Here is a 22,902-nt window from a genome sequence, read left to right as displayed (position 1 = left end):
AAGGCCTTATCTCATCGATTTTGTCACCTCTTTGTAACCATCCTTATAATTCTTCCCTATCATCCCTTTAATTGTAAGTGTAACCATACGTTCACACCTTGGGCGGCGAGAGCATTAGGGTTAAAAGTCCGAATATTATAACAGGCCAACCAATATAATGCCCACCAGATGGAAACTTTTGCCATTGAATGTAGCCTAGATATCTCAGTACCGAAAGACCTTTTTAATGCGTACATTGGCATAAAGATGCATGTCTAAATGGGTTTTTTATGCCGCCTAAGCATGGATATTTTTACAATGTCTAGAGGATAAAAATGCCATTTGGAGACGCATTCTGTCTCATGGTTTATACTCCTACAGTGCTTGGGAACTTCGTTTGCAAGAAAAGTTTACACGTTTGTGTTAGAGTGTAAGAGTTGTGTGTAAGAGTGTGGAACACTTTAGTGGAGCAGCTCTACATTCTGATTGGTTACCGCCTAACCATGTCATAGCTCATCATAAAGTTGACCAGTCTTCAACTTAATTTTGACGCTTTTACCGGCCAAATCGCGATGTGCCCTCACATAGAGAATGAACGACTTTGGGTCACTTTGATGCTCTCGCCACTCAGTATGAACGCATGATACCACCTCCTCATGTAATAATCATTCTTATCCTATTTTCAAACAATCTGAACATTTGGTTTAAAATCTATGCCTAATCTTTAAAAATGTGTATGCCCCTGAAAGTGTGGTATTTGATTTCTAATTCATATTCTCTCATCACGCTATTGCAATACATAAATTTAGGCCTACAAATGTCTGATTTCACAAAACAGATGGGAATTTTTTTTTTACTTTTAAAATTACACCAACTAAACATGTGATTTCTTGGCTTGTTTAATGACCAATAAGCAGATATTCCAGGAATCTTGTAAGGTGTGAAAAAACTACTTTTCAAATTTGTTAAGAGTTCTATTACTTTAAAATGTAGCTGTGACACACAAGTGCCAAACTGCTTTTTTTAATGCGATTTAAAGTATGGCAAATGGTGGTTAATTTATGCCAGCAGTAGGGTATTATATATTATGTCTCTACAGCTGTACATTTACAATTCATTTTGATCCTTTGAGCTGTCTTGTGGTGCCAAATCTATTTCCTGGCCGACAAATCCTGCCATACATGCATCTCGTATAAATCAACATTATAAACAGGGAAGTAGGTGGAGATGTGGTGCAGTGTGGGGTGGTGAAGAGCTACTTATATGAGACTCTAAATCTTTGTGGGTTTATAAATGCTTGATTGATCTTTGAGTGTTTTCTTGGATGTAAAACAATAGTCATACTTTTGTTTTAGTAAATTTAGTATTGTCTGTTTTGGCTGGTAACTTAAGCTGACAACTCGCCTGTCATTCTAACACTAAGATACTGGATCCTTGTTAATGAGAAAGAAGCATTTTCTGTTTCTCAGAGCCACTGAGTTATATTCCAAATGCTTTGAAGGCTGCATAGTTTGCATGCTTGCCACATCTGACTCCTTGTCCTGCACCGTAGCTCATCTGCTGCTCTATCCATGCTTGTGAGTCTCTGAGTGTCTCTCTTTGTATTCATGTACACTAGCACGTACCCTTTCCATGTCTGAGCTTAACGAATACCTCCCTTGTGGCACAAAACTGATTGAGGATGACTGGTTCTTTCCTGGCTGCTCCGATCCAGTGCTGGTCAGTCGGCAGCAGGAGTTGGAGGAGGAGCTGGCGCAGGCTCGAGGGCTTCGGCAGCAGAAGGGCAAGAAGCTGGCTGTGGCTTCCAGCCGCAGCCTACAGGTACTGTGGGAGGGGGCCTGGCGGGATTTCAGTGCAAGACGCCCCCCATCCATCCCGTGCCGAGGTGTGTGCTGGTCATCCTCAAAAGTGAAGGGTCACTAATGGGGAAACCTGAGGATGATCTGCAGCGAGCAGGTTTGAGTATGACCCCAGGGTGCAGAATTGCACAAAGTGCAGTTTTGATTTCATGGTATTCTGTGATATTTTACAACAGAATTGTATACATGGTTGGTAAATGTCTCTACCATTTTTCATTTTTCGTTCATCACTACCAAGTCAAATTAGATCATTGTTAATATGTTATAAGTGCCTGTAAGTAAATTTAGTTGTAATGGGCTATGCATGTCACATTTATACTTTATACTAAGATAATTTATACTTACTTCCATGAACATTAGGCCAATATGTAGCAAAATTTTCTGTGTTTTCTACATTTCTGTATGATTCTGTATTTTTATATTAATTATGTATTGTTACCACTAGAACAGCAAGCATTTTTTCAACCTCCTCTAATGACAAGCAGGGATGTACTTTGGCGTATCGCACCTTTTATTTTCACTAATGGGCCAATGCATTAGCATACCATTCACCCATAAAAAAATAGGAGAGTCAGGTATCCTCACAGTGCAGCGCTGCGGTCACCCCAAAAAAAATACCATAAAACCCATAGTACAGCAGTATTTTTTGTGCTCATTAATTTATTGGTTTCAGTAGTAGTTGAAATGAATCTTAATGCCACACCAGTAATTAAATAAAAGCCTCTCTCTAACCTAAATACCAAAAGAATTGATTCCTTTAATCACTAACACAGTTGGGTATGGGCAGTTTTATTTAAAGAAATAAAAAAATAATGATAGTAAGTGATACAGGTAATGTTTTGTTATATGAATTTTAAATCTGTCGGGGCAAATGGAAGCAAAATGGCAAGCTACTTCAGCTGAAAACAATCCATTTTACAGTTATTTTAAAATAAAGTGTATATTTTTTATTACCATATTGGCCTGAATATAAGATGACCCCCCTCCCCCCCAACTTTTTGGCAACTATTTTTTAGAAAAGACGTTTTTGGAATACCAAATTTTAACTTTATAGAGAACTAATTTTATCATCCCGTGTAATAAGTTAACCATCAATCTGGAAAGTTTTACAAACACGAAATCATCAATAAGTTACGTCTATTTATCCAGCATTTTATAAAATAATGTGTTTGAAAACTTTAACGACAGAGCAGCAGGAACATTACGGCTTTTCGGTTAAGGGTGTCACATTCGCTGCTATTAACAACACTAATGACCCATTAACACGAACAAAAGGGCTGCATACACCGGAGTACGTCTGGCTTGGTGGATAAAGGAGGTTTATTTTCATTGGCATGGGAAACGGTGGTTCTGTTGTTAAATCTAGCAAAACTCCTATCTTTCTTTAGGAGGACTTTGAGTTTGAGAAGCAGACTTATCCAGACCCAAAAAATGCTTTGGAGAGTACTGCTTCCACAGAGGGAGAGAATATGGGAGGTTGGTGGCCAGAGTACAGAACTTCTGACGCAGGTGTGAAACCAACTAGTCAGTTTATTGTGGCATGCACAGTGTTCACCCCACCTGCGTTTCGATTGCCATTTGTGGTTAAAGTCCTTTAACACCCTTTGTTACATGGACTTTTTTTTTTCGAACTTTTGTCAGCACGGTCTGTTGTTGACATTTCATTTACCCCATTTGTGTTTGCTTTATATTGTGCTAAATATTCTTTTTAAGCATGTGCGTGCTGAATGAACTGCCTAGTTTTGGTTTTGTGGCTCATACTCCATGTTGAATGCATTGAAGTCCATCCATCTAATTTTATTCTTTTTTTTTTAAGGGGGTTTTTATGCTTCTGGAAACAAAAGAATGGGGCCCTTGACTGACTTTCTGCCTGTTGCAACAATGACATCCATCAGATATGCAATGCTTCTTGTTGATGGTTTTAATTTGTTCTGATGTTCACAGTCATCAGGAATAGGTTTCTGGGTAGCGAAATATAAAAAGAAATGTACTGATCTAAAGCAAAACTAACAACTCTGTCCCGTTTGAATTAAATAATGCATCATGCACAGAAATTATCGAGATGCACCGATTACCCTTTTTTTTGCTGATTCCGATTTCCGAGTTTTTTGCAAGTGTGACTGGCCAATACCTATTTTTGCCGATTCCTGTTTTCTTTCTAAGAACTATAACTGACAGCATTTACAAACAAAAACCAGCTTTTCTTCAATGCAAAATCTTATTGTCATAAAGAAATTGTTAAACTATACAATTTCCCCCAAATTGCACTAAATTACAGTATCTTCTCTCTCTTAAACAAATCTCGAAGTGCTCTGTGACTGGAAAAAAATAGAAATGAGTTGCCGTATACCCAACTTTATGTGACATATTTTATTTCACCAAATAAGAGCATGTGCAACAGATTTAAGTAACAAAACATATATCTGTTACTTATATCATTTTCAGTATGTTTAAGTTCAACAGATAACACGGCATTGGCCCTTTTCTCTTTTTTCACTTGTCTTAAAAAAAACGTCCATAGGGTATAAACCTCCAAATAAAACCAAAGTGTACTATACTTAGCTAGCTTTGGAATTTCAATGATTATTCCTTTTCAAGATTATCTAGTATATGTTTAATAATCAGTTTAAAGTTTACCTCCGACGTTTCACCACATTTTTCGTTTACATTGGCTTTACATGTATTACAAATTTCAGTTTTTGTCATCTTTTGTCACAGTGAAGAACTTCCACGCTATCGACATGATAGCGTGTGGCTGTAAGCGTGCATGCAGCTGTGAGGCTGTTGCCTGCGCCACTGTGCGTATGATGTATGGTGCATGTGTAGAACAGACCAGTTGGTATTGGGAATACTTGAGACTGAACGGCTGGTCCCCAGTCCGAGCCAAGCCCGCTGAAAATCGGCCAGTTCCGGTCCCTGGCCAATTGATCGGTGCATCTACTTCATAAATAAATCCAAGCAGTTATTCCCTGATCACTTACTCTTGACAGGCCACACAACTGGAAGGAAGCCTGTGCTTTACAAGGATAGGGTAATATAAAAACATGTACTCACATACACTATGGGCAGTTAAGAGATGTTATTTAGCTTGAATCTATATCTTTTAAATGCTGGAGGAAACTGGAGTTCCAGGAAACGAACCTGTACAACACAGGAAAGACGTGCAAAAGCAATGATGGGACTCCAACCCCTAACCCTGTAGGTGTGAGGTAGCAATGCAGACCACTGAGCCACAGTGCCACCCCAGTTATAATCCATTTAACACAGTCGGCATATTCATAGATATACGGTAACCGGTTAATGACAACATGGAGTATGTGTTCACACATTTTTTGCTTTCTTGCTTCCACATGATCACAATTTAACAAATGCATTTAAATCATATTGTCATAATATTAGACACACACATGTAAAATGGCTTATTTTTGAAATGCATAATGTAAAGATTTTCATCTGTTCCCTGCGTCAGGCCTGCGATCGGTGGTGGAGGAGCTGGAACTGGAGAGGAATCAGCTGCAGGAGCAGATTGTTGGCTTGGAGGAGCGTTGTCAGGACTTGGAGGACCGGCTACAGATGCAGGCTCGCATTGAGTCCTTACAGGTATTTCACTTTGCATGCTTGCTCTCAGCCGTTCAATTTTCTGACCTTTCGCTGCCAGCAAGTGATGATAAATGCTTAGCATTAATTCTCTGCACAATTTTTTGAGCATGTAATTTATTTTATCAGTTTTAACTAATGCATATCTTGCCTGAGGAATAAGAAATTGGAATCTATGATTTTGTAAAAAACCCTCTAACACAGGTGACGTTTGATGTAGATGAAGAAGGGCAGCCATTTTGGGTTTCTCAGGTGTGTTTGTGTCTGTGTGTACTAGAGAGCACCATTCAGAGGTGATTGCTCACTCTGCAATGTTTGCCTCAAAAGTATTTTGTTTTTACGTGCATATGGGTGCATTTCCTTGCCACTTTTTTTATAATAAAGGGGTGAATTTTTATCCGTGCTTCCACTTCATCACTGTGTGTCACAGAAGCACTTATTCCTTTGCCAGCATAAAAGGAGCCAGTAATAGTACCACTTTTAAAAAGGTTACCATGCAGAAGTTTCATTATGTAGAATTCATGGGACTTAAAAGAGCTATAGTAAGTTCCTTTTATGCTGCATGGTGTGTATTCAAGAGCACTTGGTTCATATGCGCGTGGCTGTGGTGAAATCAGGATTGGTGGCCATCCAGCTGTCATGCCAGTTGAGAGTAACCCGCTGGTTCTCTATCCAGACAGAGACTGAGCGGCTGCAAGCACAGCTGGCTGGCCTTCGGAGCCAGCAGAGCCGGGAAACCGAGAACCACCAGTTGCTGGTCGCAAGCCTTAATGAACAGCTCAAAGGGTGAGTTCACACCGCAACTGTTCAGTTATTACAATTTCAATCAATTATGCTTCCCAAAAATGCTCCTGTGTGTATTTGTCACCACAGTTATGGTTATACCCCCAGCATACCCTTTTATATATTAGTTACAATCTGAAACAAAAGATGTCATGTATCCACACATATGCTGCCACAGCTTGCTTCGGTGTTTCACCTTGTAGCAAAAAAGAATTGGCAAAAAAAATGACATTAGAAGGAATAATCTAGCTTCCTAAACTTTAAGCCTATTTTTATTCTAGATGATTTCATATGCTGTTTAATGCAAATTTTATATTTTCTTTTATGTTTAAAAAAGTTTAAGTGAAACACAAGAGTGCCTTGAAACATCGCTCATGGAGAAAGAGCACACATTAGCCAAAGCATCAGAGAAACTGGAGTTCATCGATAATCTGACAGATGCTTTAAAGGAGAAGGAGAACCAGTACAAAGAAGTAACAGAGAAACTCCTGCAAGCAGAGCACAATGTAAGAAATAAAGATTTGAGGTTTTTGTCTGTGGAATTATGAAATGCTGCAGTTCACATTAGATTTATTCTCTTTCAGCTTTCTGAAGTCACAAAGAAATGCAGTAGCTATGAAAAGCAATGTTCCGACTTGAAAAAGTCAGTTGCAGATCTTACTCAGAAGACAAGTATGCTGAAAGATAAGGTAATTTCTTTGGAAAAAGTTTTAAATATGTAATGCATTTGACAGCATCACAAAATGTATTTTGTGCACCTTTTGATTGGGGGGGACAGTTGACTGGATCTTTCACTTACCGTCCACTTTCACCCTCCCTCTGTCCCAAAATCTTAGGCACAGAAACAGGAGACCACTATTGTTTCACTACAGAATGATCTGGAGCAAACAAATGATGAACTTGACAAATTGAACTCCACCCATTTAGAAGAAAGGGCTCAATTAATTCATGACCTTCAAAGCTGTGAACGAGAGATAGACAGTCTTAAGGATATTTTGGCTGACAAAGACAAGGAGATCTGTGTCCTCTCTAATAGCATGACTGAGTATTCTGAGCAGATTTTTGAGCTCAAACGAGATATCAAACTCAAAGAAGAGGATCTTGTACGCATGGAAACGACCTTGACAAAAACTGAGCGGGAAGCTCAGGTTATGAGAGACTCCCAGTCTTCTGACCAGCAGGCCTTGAATACCAAGATCACACAGCTCACAGAACAGCTTAAAGTCGCAGAGTCTGAGCTGGATAAAGTTAAAGAGGAAACAAACCTTAAGACCAAGGAAGCTGAGGAACTTCTGAAGCAAGTTCAGAAGGATGACCAGAATATCAAAAATCTTTGTGGGGAAATTCAGAAGTTGACTGTGAACCACCAAAGCCATCTTTTGGAGTGTGAATCTCAGATTTCTTCACTGAAGGACCAGGTGACAATAACTTCTCTAAAATTGCAGGATTCAGAAAGTCATCTCTCTCAAACAAATGTTTCCATTGAAAAGTTAGAGGTCAGGCTACAAGATAAAGAGAAGACATATGAAAAAGAATTGAAATGCCTGAAAGAAGAATGCAACCAACTTATTGCTGAGGCTGTGAAGGCTGAGGAAAAGATTAAAAATCTAAGTGAGAAACTGGAAAATATATCTATATCGCAGGAAGAGGCAGAAAATGAACAAGTTAATCTCAATCAGAAGTTGAAGGCAAGAGATTCAGACAATGAAAGGCTTCAACAGGCACTCCAAGCGAAATCTGAATCCATCTCAAGACTAGAAATGGATGTGAAATTCCTTGAAAGTGCTAATCAGCAGCTTAAGGCTGCTTTTGAGAAAAAGGAGGAAGAACTAAGTAAACAGAAGAAGCTTATAGAAGATCTAAATGAGAGAATTTCTATAACTTATGATGAGCATGCAAGCCTGAAATCACAATTTGCCAATCTTGTAGAAGAAAACAAAAAGCTGCAACAAGAAATTGCTTACAAGGATGAAAATAAGATAGCATTAGCTGAGCAGCTAAATAGTAAAATGTCTGTTTATGAACTACAGCATTCAGAAAGCCAAAAAACTATTGAAGGGTTGCAGAAAGATAAAGAAAATTTACTTCTAAGAAATGAGGAACTTGGAAAAGTCCTTGAACAAAATAAAATTTCAATGTCTGGCATGTTGCTGGAGAAAACAAATGAGTGTAGCCGTCTTGCTAAATTAGTCAGTGAAAGTAAGGAGAACGTAACCCAATTACATGATCAGGTTTCTCACTTGAATGCTCAATTAGAAGAAGCCAGAGGTAGTTTGACTGAGAAGGAGAAAATGATTCTAGACAAAAATGCCCATTGTGAAATGCAGCAAAGTCAGCTTGAACAGACTGTAACTACTTTAAAAGCAGGGCTTATGGAAAAAGAGTCTTTGTTGCATCAGGGGTCAGTTGAAGTAAATTCCTTACAAAATGAAATTATGTTGCACAAACAGCTTACTACTCAGCTTCAGGCTGAGAATGAGTCACTACAGATGGAAAACTTGCGACTGAGTCAAAGTTTGGAAGAAAAAGAAGCAAATCTTAGAAGTTATTCTCAGGAATATGAAAAGTTTCTGAATGAATATAATAAGATGACTGAAACCACAGTGTCAATGAGCAGTCAAATAGAGGAAAATAACAAAACAATATTAATGCTGGAATCTGCCAATGTTGACATTAAAAAAACACTTGAAACTCAAGTTGCTGATAACATTAAGGTGCAAGAGCAGCTTTCTCAGAATCAAACTGAAGTTAAAGGTCTTCAAAATCACTTACAAGCTTTAAATGAAGAAAACCAGCAACTTCATGTGGCTCTTCAGAAGGAGAAGGAAGAACTTGTTGAACAAAAGAAGCTGGTAACTGATTTGAATGAAAGAAATGGTATGACTTCTGAGCAGATATCTGAAAACAGAAAGATTATTGAAATTCTATTGAAAGAAAAAGAAGACTTGACTATAAAGATTGAAGAACTTAAACACACCGAACAACACAAAACTTTCCTGTCAGAGAGTTTGTTTGAGAAAACAAATGAATGCAGTCTCCTAACACAATTACTCAGTGAGAGTAAGGAAAGCGTAGCAGGTTTACACAATCATGTTGCTCTTTTGAATGCTGAAATAGAAGAACTTAAAGTTAAGGTATCTGAAAAAGATCAAATGATTAGTGATAAAAATTCAAACCAAGAACAACTTCAAGAGACTTTGTCCCTGCTACAGGAGCAAGGAATTGCTTTAAAGGCAGGGCTTATGGAGAAAGATGCTTTGGTGCAGCAGAGAGATGTAGAAGTGAGGTCTTTAAGGACTGAAATCTTAAAGCAGAAAGAGTGTTGTAGTCAGATTGAGGAGGACAGGAAGAGTGCACTAGATAAACATATTTCTGATAACTGTATGCTAAGAGAGACCTTGTCACAGAATCAGACTAAATTAATAGAACTTCATAATAGCCTACAGGCTTTAAATGAGGAAAATGACAAAATCAAAACAGAATATCACAATTTAGAAGCAGAGGCCTCCAAAACAGCGCAAGAAATTGTTGTTCTCCAGTCAGAATTGTCTAAGCAAAAAAATGAAGTAGTTTCATTGACAAAGAAGTTAAGGGCTCTTGAGGAAGAAAATGAACAGATGCATTTGTCATTACAGCAGAAAACCGAGTCTGTGAATCAGCAAGAGATGTTTATAAAGCAGCTGAAAGACCAGTTGGAGCAGGGGAAAAGTCAGATGGATACAATCTCTGAGCTGCAGTCTCAGATTCAGTTCATGCAAAAAACCATGCAGGATAAGGAGAGGTCCTCACAAGAGAAAGAGACCCAACTTAAACAGTTCAAAGAAAAGGCAGTAACTGCGTCTGATGCATTAACAACCCAAATTAGTGCCAACATAGAGACTATCAGCAATCTACAGGCTGAGATTAAGAGCTTGTTAGAAAAGAATAAGGAGCTAAATATAAGTATTGCAGAAAAAGAGAGCCACCTCAAGAATAAGGTAGATGACTACTTGAGTTTAAGGGCAAAATATTCAGAATTGGAAGATATGGATTTACAGCTTAGAGAGAAAGTGGATTCATTATCATTAGAGTCCGTTCAGCTCAAGAAAATGTTAAAAGAAAAGGAAGAGACTCTTATAGAAATTCAGAGCACCTCCCTTGCAAATAGTGATATTTTGAATATAAATTACAAAACCAAAGATGCTGAATGTGAAACCTTAAAACAACAGGTCTTCATGCTACAAGAAGATGTATCTAAACTGAAGGATAACCTGTGTGCCCAGTCTTCCGAAATAGCAAAACTTCAAGAAACACTTGCAGAAAAGGAGGCTACTGCTTTGGAGCAAATTAAAGCTCTTCAGAATCTTCAGAGTAAAGCAGATGAGGCAGCACTTTTCAAAACTCAGTTCGCGGAGAGTACAGAATTGGTTTCAGAATTGCAGAGACAGGTTCAGGAAAACTCCTTAGAATATGGAAGACTCAACGAGCATGCACAAGAGAAGAAAAGTGCCTTATCAGATCTGCAACAGAAATACGCTATACATCTAGAGGAGCTCTCTCAGAAAAATGAAGAAATCAACAATCTCAACAAGCTTCTCACGGATTCTAAGGACTCAAATAAAACTGCCGAAAACACTGTAGATGTACTAAGTAGTGAAATGGCCCTACTTAGGGAGGAGCTTCAGCATATACAAGCATCTCATGCTGAACTTTCAAAACAGAAGGAAGAAGCTCTCACCACCCACCAGGTACATGCCTCTAATTTAATGGTTGAAATTGAGGGGTTAAGGTCACAACACTTACAAGTTGCTGCACAGGTAAATGCCTTGACACAGAATCTAGAACAGAGAGAACTGGCCTTGTATGAAATCAACAATCAGTACGCTGTCCAAGTCAAACGTGGAGAACATCTTTTGTCAGAAAATCAGAAAATAAGGGAGGAGAATAAAAAATTAAGGGAAGAGAGCAGTGTAAATAAAGACCTTCAGCGGCAACTAGATGCAGCCATCAGTGAAAAAGATTTTCAGAAAGCAATCACAGAGAAAGAAGATCTTTGCAAAAGTTACAGCAACCAATTGCAAATGCTGAAAGAGGAGTTTGAACTCCAACATCAGCAGCATCTTGGTAGCATGAGTGAAGCCATGGAGAAAATGATGACCGAGAAGGAGCATCTGCAGCTGCAGGTTAGTGCCAAGATTGAAGAAATCACTGGATTACAGTTAGACATTCAGAAAATGACACAGACTCTACAGGAGTCTGAAAAAGAGTGGTTGTCTATCCTTGATAAAGAAATTCAGGAAAAGAATCTTTTCACTGAACAGCTAAAATATGTAGAAAATGAGATGAAGTCAAAAGATGTTAAAGTTCAGGCCTTGAAACAGGACCTAGATACTTTGCAGCAAAAAAGTATAGAGGTAATGGCAGCACTTAACATTAGTTCAGATCAGTTGAAAAGCAAGGACTTGCAAATTATTGAACTTGGTCAACAAGTGTCAGAAAACCGAAACCATTTAGAGGATATTTTATCAGCTATTCACAAAAAAGAAAATGAAATTTTTGAACTGACTCAGACTTTAAAACATAAGGAAAATGAATTACAGTCTTGTGAGAAAGATTTAAAAGAATTCTCAGAAACCATGACTAAAAGGTTAATTGCTTTTGAGGAAGAAAAAACCTCTTTGCAAACTACAATTAACCAGTTGAAATCAGATCAGCAGTCCGAAGTATATTTTTTGAAAAAGCAATTGGATGAGACAGTGCAGTTATTGCAGGAAAAGCAATGTGAGCTATTAGAGAAAGATAAAGTGTATCATGATAACGATGAACAACTATGTTTACTGCATGACCAAGTAAGACACCTCAAAGAAGTAGTGCAGATAAAAAGCAGAGATCTTGAAGAGGTGGGTATTTGCCAATCTAGTATTCTTTGTGAGGTCCAAAAAAAAGATGATACAATAAGTAGCATAAATTTCCAGTTAAACCAGCAAAAAGAACTGATTTCATCACTTACCCAACAGTTAAAAGAAAAAGATGTATCAGTCACACAAGTAATGGTATCAGCATCAAATGAAATGGTAAGGCATACAGAGGAAAAGGATATACTGCTGTCCCAACTGGAAGGCCTGGAAAATACATATAATCACTCAGTCAGGGAACTTGAAAGTATCTCCACACAGTTGGAGGAGAGCAAAACTCAGTTATTTCTTTATACGGAACAACTGCAAACTAAGGACTTGGAGAATAAGGATTTAATCAAGGAGAATGATCAACTGAAAATCCAGTATGACAGGTTGTGTAAAGAAAAAGAAGCAATGAAGAAGAAGCTGCAAGCTGCTCTGGTCATTAGAAAGGACCTACTAAAGAAGATTGATGGGTATGAAAACCAGATAAAGGAAAATGAGAACATTGCTCCAGAGTTTTCGGTTTTGCAAGACAAGCTAAAAGAACTGACGTTGCAAGTTCAGACAATAAGTAAAGATCATGAGTCTCAGACTGATGAATTAAGACAGCAGATAATGCAGAAAGACGAAGTCATCAATGAACTTAAACAGGATGTTTCAAGAAAGGATCTCCTCCTTGAACAGATGAGTCACAACATTCATTGTTTACAAACAAAATTTGATGAGCAAAAGGAGAACTTGAGCAACACCCTCCACTTGCTTCATGAAAAATCTGAAATTATTAATAGTTTCCAATTCAGTATTGCTGCAAAAGAAGAAACTCATGATCATGAACGTTGTAAGATGATGATGGACATAAATATTCTCAAAGAGGAGATGGAAAAGAAACAGAACTTGTATTCTGAAACTGAAAAGGAACTTTCTTTAGTAAAGCAAGAAAAAGAAGTTCAAGAAAAGAAGGCAAATGCTGCATTAATAGCAAGAAAGGAAATAATGAAAAAATATAAAGAGATTGAAAAAAGACATGCCCAGGAGGTCTCTGGATTAAAAGATGACTTTAACAAGCTTTTGGAAGAGAACTCCAAACAAAGAGATGATTTTAATACTGTTCAGATTAAATATGCTGAAAAGGTGAAGGAGTTGGAAAATGTCCAGCATTCCATTTCTTTACTTGAATATGAACTGGTCTCTGCTAAAAATCTTATTGTTGAAAAAGAGAAAATACTGAACAGTCTCGATATATCCATGGCTGAAAGACAGTGGCAGGTAGAAGCTATTGCCGCAAATCAAGGAGAGATCGTAAGTCTTCATCACAAACTAGAAAAGATGACCTTTGAGATGGGAAGTAAAGATGCTTTGATTGCATCTCTAGAAGAGCATTCCAAAGACGTTAGCCTTCAACTCTCAGAGACACAGTCAGAGCTAGAAAAGGCACACATTGAGATGAGGGAGAAAGTGGAAAAGATTCTAGGACTGGAACAAGAAATTAATACAGCTCACGAGCAGCACAAATATGATAAACAGGAAATTGATAATTATGCTGATTTGCATAGGCACCTTCAAAAATCACAAGCTGAGGTTGAAGACCTTAAGCATGCTATAGAAAGAATTAAAACTGAAAAAGAAAAACAGTTTGAAGAATTAAAAAAATTAAATAAAGAACTTAATGATGCAAACATTCAGATCAAGGAAGAGCTTGGAAAAACACATTCCGTAATAGCTGAGAAGTCATTTCAGCTTCAGACCATACAAAACAATTGTTGTCAAGAGAGGGAATTTTTGAAAAAAGAGCTAGAAAGAATAAGGGCTGACTCAAAATATAAACAGACTGAAATTGAAAGTAATAAACTGTACATTGAAACATTAGAAAAAGAGAAGCATAATGCATTTACTGATATTCAAAATGTCAGAAGCACTGTTAGCATTCTAGAAACAAAGCTTAACGAATCAGAAAAATTAAGGGAAGAGCTGCTAAAGAAACTAAGTGTAACTGAGGAGAAAGCAGCTTTAGAATTGGATTCTGAAGAAGAATTTCAGTCTTTAAAAGCCTATGCTAAGCAACTGGAAGTAAACCTTAAAGAAAAGGAAGATGGTTTTCAGAACATTCAAGCACTGATTAAGGAAAAAGAGCAACTCATTGCCAGTTTGGAACAGCAACTGCAAAGGGAAGTTCATCTTCATGAGGTTTCAATGGAACAAACGAAAACTGTTATTAATGAACTGCAGCAGAATACCAAAGAAGTTCCAGATGCCCGTGGACCAAGGGAGCAGGCAGATGAGAGTAAACAGATGGCGAAGAAACTACAGGCAGCTTTGATCTCTCGAAAAGAAGCCTTGAAAGAGAACCAGTCCCTCAAACAACAAATACAAGCATTGAGGTCTGAAAATGAAAAAATTAATAAGTCAACTGCAAGTCTTGAGAAATCTCTCACAGAATTGAAACAGCAAAAGGAACACTTGGAAAGTTCTGTACTCTTTCTTGGAAAAGAGAAGGATAAACTCATTTCAGAAGTTGATCAGATTTTAAGCGACAACCATAACCTCTCAGCTGCCTGCGAAAGCCTTAAACTCACAATAGAGAATATCACTCACCAGAAGCAAGCTTTTTCCTGCCAGTTGGAGTCCTTAAAGGATTCCCAAACTGTTGAGTTGTCAGAGTGGAGATCAAAACACACAGAACTGAAACATGAGTATGAATCTCTTTTGCAAGCATATGAAAATGTCGGCAATGAAATGGACAAGATGCGACAGCTCTTAGAGGTAGCCCGTAAAGAGAAGCAAGAAATTGTTTTAAGAGTACTTCAGACTGAATCAGAAAAGGCACAGCTGGAGAAGCAAATTATTGAATCCAAAAATGAAATTGAAAAAATGAAGGAAAAGATTCAAGAGTTGACCGGATCAAAAAGACACAAGATTCAGGACCTGGAAGCTGAAAATGAGAAGATACGAAAGCAAATGCAAGAGTTTGAGGAACAGAAGTACACAATTGAAAATCTGACAGTCAAGAACAGTGAACTTGAAGAGGAAATGAATAGCCTGAAAATAACTTCAATTGAAATCAGAGACAAAATGAACAAATTTCAAAGTGATAATATTAATTTAGTTGAAGAACTTAAGGTATCGAATAACTTATTAGAAAAGTGGCAAAGTGAATCAAAAGGAAGTCAGCTTAATATGCAGTTAAAAATAGAAGAAATGCTTAATTTGAACAATACCTTAACTTCTACGATTGAAGCTCAAAAAGCAGACATTTTGCACAAGACTGAAATGGTTGAATTCCTGCAAAAGGAGAAGATAAATCTAGCTGAAAAAAATGCAAATTTGCAGAAAGATTATGATGTTCAGTTGGAAGAGAAGGACAATAATGTCAAGAAATTGAGAAAAGAAATAAATGGGAACTTTCAGGAAATTGGTAGCCTGAATGAGAAAATAAAAATTTTAGAAGATGACAAGTCCCTCTTGCAAGAAGAGCTTGAGAATGTACAAGAGCTTTCTGAAAAGGTGAAAAATGAAAAAGAATATTTGGAGACTATGCTACTCAAAAATTCTGAAAAAATTGATGAGTTGACAGAAGCAGTCCGCATACTAGAAATGCAAAATAAGAATCTATCAACTCAGCTAACCGCAAGCATCGAAGAGAAATCCAGAGATGACAAACAACAACAACTGAAACTTAAGGAGCTTGAGGAAAAGCTGAAGGTACTTCAGAAAGGAAGTGAAGGTTCAAAAAGCATTAAGATGGAACTGCAAGAACTCTTGAAGGAGAAACATCAAGAAATCAATCAACTTCATAATGACTGTATTACATATCAGGAACTGATTCTAGAATTGGAAAGCTCTTTAAAGTCGACTCAGTCAAAAGGTCATCTCATGGAAAAGGAGATGAATGATAAAACCTCTGATTTTCAGGAAAGGATAAGGAGTCTTGAAACTGAAATTATGTCATATAAAGTTTTGCTAAGTGAAGCAAGAGATGAAATGGCAAACATCAGTTTTGAAAGAGAACAACTTGAGAAACTAACAAGAAAGGATGCTTTTGAACTTGGTCAAAATTTGGAGCTTTTAGATGCATGTGAGCAAAATGCACAAATTGAGAAGTTGGAGCATGATAAAAATGTATTGAATGCACAACTTACTGACAAAGACAGTTCAGTATGTGAAATGCAGTCAAATCTTGTGAAACTTAAAAAGATGTTATCAGAATCGGAGTCCAAGATTCTCTTGGTACAAGCTGACAATGACAAGCTACGCATTGATCTTGAGAAACAAAAAGCCATTGCAGGGCAGCTAAAATCACTTGTTCATAACAAAGACTCTGAAATCTCCTTGCTGCTGTCCTCCAGTGATGGACAGATGTTGGATTATTTAGAGCAGCTGCAGAAACATCACAAGGCTCAAACTGAGGATTATGGAGCTCAGCTGAATGTCTTTTACAATGAAAGAGTGGAAGCAGACAAGACATCCATAAAGTTAGAGGGTGAAGTCAGAAGACAGCAAGGTAAAATGCAGTCCCTTTCAGAAGAGAACATGCAATTAATTGAAAAGCAAGAATCTTTTAGGAGCTCTCCAGTGTCCTCTCTCATGCAAACAGAGAAGGAACATTTATTTTCTGATCACAAAACATTGGAGGTAAAACATAAAAGTAATCTATTGGAAACTGAGTTTTCAGGGAAGGAGGACCTCAATGAAAATAACTTGGAACAAAAGATCAAAACTCTTATTTATCAGATTGATGATCTGAACTCTGAAAATGCTATGCTCAAAGCACAGCTGATCAGGTACAGAGAAGATCTTAATCAAGTCTTATCACTTAAAGACAACCAGTTAAAAGAACTCCTTACGAAAGAACGGGATTCAGTCAAAAACATATTAAGTCAGAAATCATATGTTGAATATCAACTTCGGGAGGCCTTGATGGATCTTCAGGAAAAAGAAGACGCTAATGATATCATAAAAATTCAGAATTCAAAACTTGCCATTCAAGTTCAGGAACTTAATGCTGAGGTATTGGCCCTGAAGAAACAGAAAGCTGAGATGAAAGAAACCAAAGTAATTTCTGACCTACAAGAGGAAGTAGCTGCTAAAGCTGCAGAATGTAATGATCTGCAACAAAAATTATTAGCACAGAAAATGACCAACGATGACCTGAAAAGAGAGATGCAGGAACTGGAAGTCAAAACAAGGAATCATCTAGCAGAAGCCAGTAATAAATATAATAATGCACTTAATGCTTTTGAACGAGAAGTGGACCTTATGAGAAATGAGCGAGAAACTGCGGAAAGCAGGGTTGCAGAGCTTGCTAAAGAATTAATGCAAACCGAACAACTGTTGTCCGAGGCCAAGAATCTGTGCAAGACCACCGAGGCTCAAAATCAGTCATTGGCAAAAGCTATGGCTGCGTTACAGGATGACAGAGACCATCTCATTGAAGATTTTAAAGTTTTACATAACAAATACGACACTGAACTCAGGGAGACCACAGCAGCTATGAACAAGATTGAGGGGCTACTCAATGACACAGATTCTGAACTTCGCAGTGTAACTAAAGATAGATATATTCTAATCAAGAAGCTCTCTGCTTTTGAAAGTGACAACACTCATTCTCAGTTGACAAAACAAATAGATGAGCTATGTTGTATAATCTCAGAAAAGGAAACGGAGCTCAACAGGCTATCACAAGAGAATGATATGTACAGCAAGCAAATGGCAGCCTTCTCTGGGTCAATGGCCAGTCTTCAAGATGACAGAGACCGACTGATTCAGGAACTGGCAAAAGCTAAAAGGGGTTTTGAGCCCAGGCAGGGAACAAGTGCCAGTACAGCTACACCTGTGGGCAGTGAGGAGATTAATCTTAATAGTTTTGATGTCCTCCAAACTGAGAGAAATAGGCTGGTAAGTTTTTATATCAGGCTTGCTTACAAATCATTTTTTTCGTGTGTCTTGAATGGTCAGCAGCATGAACCACTTTTTTTTTTCTTCATTTTTTTTCCATTAATGAGGGATGTAACGATACGAAAATCTCATTATACAGTAATGCTGTAATAGTAGTCTTTAGTTTTTTCCTTTTAATTAGTGTTTTAGCTTTCCCTCTTTAAATAACAGAAGTGGCCAGCCATGATCTAAGCATGTGTCAAAAATAGCGTTAATTGTCTTTGGCAATGAATTACTGAACTATGTATGCACAATCGCAAAACAAAAACAAAGCAATAGTCGGTAGTAGCAGTAAATGAAAATAAGTAGTAAAATGCGTTATTGTAGCAGCTGAATCTTGTCAATAATCACACTCACAGTGGGATATCAGTATTTTTAGTTTGATTGCACCCTCTGCTGTTCAAACAAAAACAATGCAGTTTTTGACGCTAACAGAATGCAGCTGTGCTAGCGAAATAACCACGGAATATCCTAGTTGATATTGGCACAGTCCCATGACGCGATATCATGAAATTCGGCACATCGTTACATCCCTAGCTTAAATCACATAGTATAAATGTGTTTTGCCCATCAAGTCATATCATCATTCTAACTTTAGTTTTGTTTTCTGGAACAGCTGAAAGAAGTTGGAAGTTTGAAGTCTGAAAATGCTGACCTAGAGAAGGCTTTGCAGGAGGCCCAGGCTTACAGGTGGCAGACAGAGAGAGACATCAACACGTACCAGGTGGAGCTTGCAGAACTGAAGTAAGATCAATGTTCGAATTATTGTATCTGCCTAGTTGGCAGTCTGACCATGACATGATGTTTCAGCGGGGGGCACAATAAAAGTTGCTAATTGGATTAGGGGGTGGGGTTCGGAGGTCAAGCACACAGGATCACTAACTTACCTCCTCCCTACCCCCTGCCTGGTGCATATTTTCTCTTTTATGGGGGTCTTTAAATTCTTACCCTGGTTCCACTCAGTATGAACACAGTAAGATCCTTTGACATTTCTTTGGATGCTTTGGATATCTCAAATTTTTGAGTTTTCTGTTATGCCTGAAAAACATTTGGGTTAATGGTAAAAGCTGCATTTAGTAGAAACAGGTATTTGTTATTGTCATGTTCCACAGTAAAGTTTCCTAAGTTTACCTCATTGTTCACATAATTAGAGCAGAGCTATACTAAGTGAATAACATTATGTAAATCGGTGATATCTGCAGGTATGACTGCAGAGTTTTTATGACACCAAGAACACTTCATTCTGACTGACCCATAGTTGTTAAAGATTCTACCCACTTGCTTTAAACTTGAATTGTGTTATGATGTCTGTCTCTTTTAGGCATGGCTTCTTACTGTCAAAGGCATATTTTGCATTTGCTGAGATGAAGCCATAAGTATAAGTATACTGTAGGAATTATTAGCTCAGGTAATTTTAATATCTCCACCAATATGTTTTGAAATTAATTAACTTTTAATTAATTATTATTTAATGCTGATTATTAACCAATTGTTATGCCGAATGGTCGGCTCCTCCAAACTCAATTGTGAATCCCCGATATCTGTTAATGTGAGACTTAAATGGGATTCATTAATAACCAGTATCGCTTAATAACCTGGGTTAGTGGGCTCGTCCAGCGAGCTGCGTCACCAGGTAATGTAAACGATCGGTAGCGAAGCTCCCCTCACGGCCGATGAGAGAGAGTCTCGCGATATTTCAGGCGAGTTTAGAGGTTTCAGAGCGTAGTAGCCAGATCGCACAGAGGCAGGGACTATTGTGAGCACTCAATGACGGAGGCTGAAGTTGTGTAAAAAGACATGCATTTATTCCTACACTTAACATAAGACAGACATTACACCTAACAAACAATAAACATGAAATAACGGAATAGACACAAACGATGTAATCATGAAAATGCAATGACCAGATTTAAAATGATTAACCTGAAAAGGGAAAAACTGTTCTGCAAAGTAAGCAGTTTGTAAGGATTATAAACCTAAAGGAATATAGCAGGTGAATAGGACAGTTTAGGTTGTTAGAAAGGAAAGGAAGTTGGTTTACTTGGATGCAGGAAAGAGGGAGGTCTTTGCAGTTGGTTGCAGTGGCTGATGAGCTGATGGGTGATGGCTCTCAGGGAGGCGCGGTGTTTGCAGCAGTTGTTGGAGTGGAGTCCCTCCGGTTCTTTCTTCTGGTGAAGCTTGGGCTGAGTTGCAGTTCTTTGGGTCTTCACCGACGGGCTTTAAGAACGCTGCTTGTTTCTCCGTGTTCTTCTCTTTTTCTCCGCCTTTCTCTCCTGCTTTGTTCTGAGATGCCAGGTTTTATAGCATAAGGTTCGTGATTAGGAGTGACCAGGAATTTGAGTCCTGGACCAATGGCTGACCATCCATTTGGCGGGCGTCGTTTGGGGGTCTTTCTGGGATTTATGACCAGACTGACTTCTCTGGTAATGGTGATTTTCATTAGGCTGGTGTAACTTTTGATACGTCCACTTTTGTGGTAACCACTGACCAGATTTGGAAACTGGAGTGATTTTCCTTCGGTTTGATACCAAACATGCCGTACCAGCCTAGCGGTTCACACCAAATACCATCTGTGATGATTAATTAATGATTACTTATATTATGCTATTATGTTATGTTCTATTACTCGCACCAGTATATGGTACAGGTGGTTTAGGTTGTACCTCAACAGATATTACCCTTTATACAGACATTATATGACATATTCTCATGTCATAAGCACATCTTACCCTTAGATAGGCATGGTAGAATACAAAGATCAGATAAGGGTTGTGGGAATGTGGCAAAGAAAAGGGGGGGAGAAGGTTTGTCAAACAAAGAAAAAGAATCTCCAAAAGTTAAGACACATTCGAACATAACCTGTACATATCTGTATATTAAGACTAGTAGTCAAGAGTAAATACATATACAGATATACAAAAGCCAAACTTAAAAGAAACTTTCTTTGGGGTGTTGGTCTGTTCGGTGAGTGGTATGTAAGGCAGGACGTCGGGGGATGGGGTTGTGTGCCAAGTCGAGGGGCCCCTGTCCCTGGGGATCCACTCTGCTATCTGTAGGTTGTTAAAGCTTTGGGCAATAAAAGTTGGAGTGCTGGCCTCCCTGGTTATCTATGTGTGTGGGGTCACAAACCCCCCTTTGGGGCCTAGGTCGATGTGTGCCTTCTCGTACCAGGGTAGGCCTTGTCTCAGGCCACCTGGAATTTAAGCTTTGTGATATGTGCATGTGTGATCCTACATATCCCCCCTTTCGGCTGATGATGGCATTGCCATCATTCAGGCGACGGAAGTTGAAACAGGATCATCCACATGCAACGAGGCACATGAAAGGTCCCGTTTTTTGGCACTCTGGGTGGTACAGTGACTGGATGGACAGGGAGGAGGCGCATGGGCTGGCCCCTGGCTTCTGGGACAGCAAGGAGTGGTGAACCCTCTGTCGAACAGGGTGCCGCAGCTCCCAGCAAGGCGTCCAGGAACCTCTCAGGCAGTCGATTGGACTCAGCTTGGTTCACGGTCGTTGGGTAACTGCTCCAGCATGTGGGTAGTGTCCACGGCAGCATGATGCATGGCATCCTGGGTCCATCGGACACCTGTCCCACTCGTTTGGCGTCTCTCATGGAGGAAATGGGCTCGGTCGACATCGTCAGACGAATACTCGCTGTATGTGGGTACAACAGTTAGTAATCAAGAGACCGGGCTGTTCCCGGAAGACAATGCCTGACGGAGGCCCAGGGGATGCCCTCTTGGACTGGGGCCTCACCCCTCCTGGCTGAGTAACGCTAGTAGCAGGGCAGCATCATCCTAGTGGTAAGGGGATAGAAAATAAGGACCGGATTAGGAGTGAGGGGGTGAGTCAAGACCGATTCGGAGTGTGGTGCACCCTTGTGCAAAGGGGACAGGAAAAAGATATAGTGGCAACAATTCTCGGCCAGAGGACAATTGTAAAGAAACAAACGTGACAAGAAAATGCAAAACCGGATCCTCTTCAGTAATTTCCCGGGCACGCGTGAGCCACCCCAGGTCCTTACCAAAAACAACAACCAAAGAAAATGAGAAGTTATCAAAACAAACAAACAGATAAACGAAAACATCAAGATCACCCAGATATCAGTAGTCAAGCCCACCACATTGGTCTGCCCTATCTGTGACCTTCTCTCCTTCCCTTCCTCTTTGTTCTTCTCTCTTGGGGGTTTTGGGGAGATTTGAACTGGAAAAGTTGTCCTTCTTTTGGTTGGAATTGGCAGCAGACCAGACATCCTTTCACATATTCCGTCACATCCTGTTGCATGTTAGGCCAGTAGGCTACTTGACTAAGTGCCTCATAGGGTGTTTTGGCATTGCGGTGGCCTGCACAGGGTGCGTCGTGGGCGTACAGTAGCATGACCCCCCTTTGTGCCTGAGGGACCACGAGCCGTGGTGAAGTGTGGGCATCAGGGACATGAAGAGGTACGCCCTCGGCAAGATGAAGAGAGGATAAAGCCGTCATCAGGTGATGGAGGTCAGGAAGGGATTCTTGGTCAGTTGTGGAGATCGAGTTCGCAGCGGGGTTGCGGAGGTGATCGCAGACCGTGCTGAGCACAGAATCAGTGGGCTGGAGGGAGACGATGTCAGAGTTGGAAACCTGAGGGGAAAGTTCCAACAGTGAAATCGTTGGCGGTGGGGCAGATGCTCGGCTGTGACTACGGGTGACGATCTGGACAGCGTGGGTGGGTGGGAGGGGACAAAACTCCCATGAATCACCGTGCAGTGCTCCTGCTTTGGCAAGTGCATCCGTGTGGTCATGGTGTTTGACTGGCTTGTTCCCTGATGTCTTGAAGCCATTCTGTGTCCAGTGAGGGAGATAGCACATGAAGCTGAGACGTGTATAGCTGGAGTCTT

At 39.3% G+C, this 22,902-nt stretch overlaps 1 protein-coding gene across 4 annotated transcripts in view; it reads left to right on the top strand.

Annotated features, from left to right (window-relative positions):
• LOC125723474 (golgin subfamily B member 1-like) overlaps positions 1 to 22,902 on the top strand; it is a 45,915-nt gene that overhangs the window by 11,332 nt on the left and 11,681 nt on the right. For 2 of the 4 annotated variants that reach the window (XM_049000066.1, XM_049000065.1), the window contains exons 15-22: positions 1,694 to 1,800; positions 3,227 to 3,347; positions 5,308 to 5,438; positions 6,112 to 6,221; positions 6,556 to 6,724; positions 6,803 to 6,907; positions 7,055 to 11,380; positions 18,645 to 18,772. In XM_049000066.1, the coding sequence (XP_048856023.1) occupies positions 1,694 to 1,800; positions 3,227 to 3,347; positions 5,308 to 5,438; positions 6,112 to 6,221; positions 6,556 to 6,724; positions 6,803 to 6,907; positions 7,055 to 11,380; positions 18,645 to 18,772 (5,197 nt within the window). The remainder of the gene's footprint in view (positions 1 to 1,693; positions 1,801 to 3,226; positions 3,348 to 5,307; positions 5,439 to 6,111; positions 6,222 to 6,555; positions 6,725 to 6,802; positions 6,908 to 7,054; positions 11,381 to 18,644; positions 18,773 to 22,902) is intronic. The other 2 variants (XM_049000067.1, XM_049000068.1) reach the window with 2 other exon arrangements.

The sequence above is a fragment of the Brienomyrus brachyistius genome, unplaced genomic scaffold, assembly GCF_023856365.1.
Source record: "Brienomyrus brachyistius isolate T26 unplaced genomic scaffold, BBRACH_0.4 scaffold49, whole genome shotgun sequence".
Classification (NCBI taxonomy): Eukaryota; Metazoa; Chordata; class Actinopteri; order Osteoglossiformes; family Mormyridae; genus Brienomyrus; species Brienomyrus brachyistius.
Note: the sequence above shows the minus strand (reverse complement) of the source record. Positions and strands in the feature narration are given on the sequence as shown.